Source organism: Lottia gigantea (genome assembly GCF_000327385.1).
Source record: "Lottia gigantea unplaced genomic scaffold LOTGIsca_168, whole genome shotgun sequence".
Taxonomy (NCBI): Eukaryota; Metazoa; Mollusca; class Gastropoda; family Lottiidae; genus Lottia; species Lottia gigantea.
Window position 1 is genome coordinate 37,401 of NW_008708100.1, and position 1,455 is coordinate 38,855.

At 33.7% G+C, this 1,455-nt stretch overlaps 1 protein-coding gene across 1 annotated transcript in view; it reads left to right on the plus strand.

Moving 5' to 3' along the window:
- Window positions 1–742: 742 nt before the first annotated feature.
- Window positions 743–1,455, plus strand: part of LOTGIDRAFT_173664 (hypothetical protein) — a gene marked incomplete at both ends in the record, with an annotated part of 32,182 nt that continues 31,469 nt past the window's right edge. Inside the window, one exon of the mRNA XM_009051445.1 lies at window positions 743–1,012. Coding sequence (XP_009049693.1) covers window positions 743–1,012 — 270 coding nt within the window. The remainder of the gene's footprint in view (window positions 1,013–1,455) is intronic.

Genomic DNA, 1,455 nt, shown 5'->3' on the forward strand with positions numbered 1-1,455 from the left:
TATAATTTTAAGTAAAGTGTGAAGTTTGTAAGAGTGTATGATTGTGTTAACAGGGTTAACTTACCCTTACCCTTACCCTTCATTAATTTTTTTTTTTCAGATACTGTTACTACCATATTCACATATACATATACATAGTAAGCATTCACTGCATATAACTACATTTGTATTTTTTTTTTACTGTTTAGGGATTTCAGAGAAAATTGTAATTATTTGGGTTAGTTTGTTTGTTGTTCATTTGTGTATTGTGATTCAAGTTTTGGATTTTGGATTTCAATTCATAGTTTGTTTATACTTTTCTTTTGAGTATTTGGTTTTTGGACTTTGATTTGATTTGGTTTTTGAGTCTTGGATCATATTTATAATGGTTTAGTTTGTCTTGTGTTTGTCTTGTGTTTGTATTTTGTCTTGTGTTTGTCTTGTCTTGTGTTTGTTTTTTTTTGTCTTTGTATTTGTCATTGGTTTGATTTTTATTTCAACCAGAGTTTTGATTTGAGTTTTGTGTTTCAAAGTTGTGTATTTTGGTTTTGCAACTTTGTGAGTTGGATTTAATTTGGAGTTTGAGTTGATTTTGAGTTTGAGTTTGGACTTGGAGTTTATTTTGATATTCGTATTTTGGTTTGTAGTTTTGCTTTTGTGATTTGTGTTTATTTTGGGACAATTAATGTAAACTGTTGACATTATTTGTGTTTACATCTGGCATTTGAAATTTATATTGTGTATTGTGTTATAACTGTTCAAAATGGCTTCAAAAGGTGAACGTATTACTTTCAGAGAAGAGGAAGTTTCAGAACTTTTGGGAATTAAACCTAAAGCTGGTAGTAAAGAAGAATTAAATTCTTGGATCTTGGATTATGCAACACAGCAATCTAAGGGTACTGAAGAGTCAACTTTCAAGTTAGCCTCAGCTACTGAATCCAAATCAGAGGATGTCAGGATTTTGCCGCATTTACCTAGACTATCCTTCTTTTCTCAGAAGTCACATGTCAGTTTCGACATCTGGAAGTTTGAGGTAGAGGAGTTAATGAGATCCAATCATAGAGATGATTCCATTAGACAGGCAATCTTTAGTTCACTTAAGGGACCTGCAGGCCGAGTTGCAATTCGTTTAGGACACTCTGTATCTATCTATAGATTAGTGACCAAACTAGAAGGCATTTTTGGCAAGGTAGAGGAAACTCAGGATATATTAGCAGAGTTTTATGCATGTAAACAGAAAGAGAAAGAGTCTGTTGCTGAATGGAGTTGTAGACTTGAAGATCTTCTACAAAAGGCTTTAGATTCTGATGAGATTTCACCATCGTCTAGCAATGATATGCTTAGAACACGTTTTTATAGTGGCTTCAGATCCACAATTACGATGCCACTCGCTGCTTCGAGGACTTCGTCATAGAAGTCAGAAGAGTGGAACACGAACTTGGGGTTAGTACATCGTCAACCACCACTAGAAAGGAT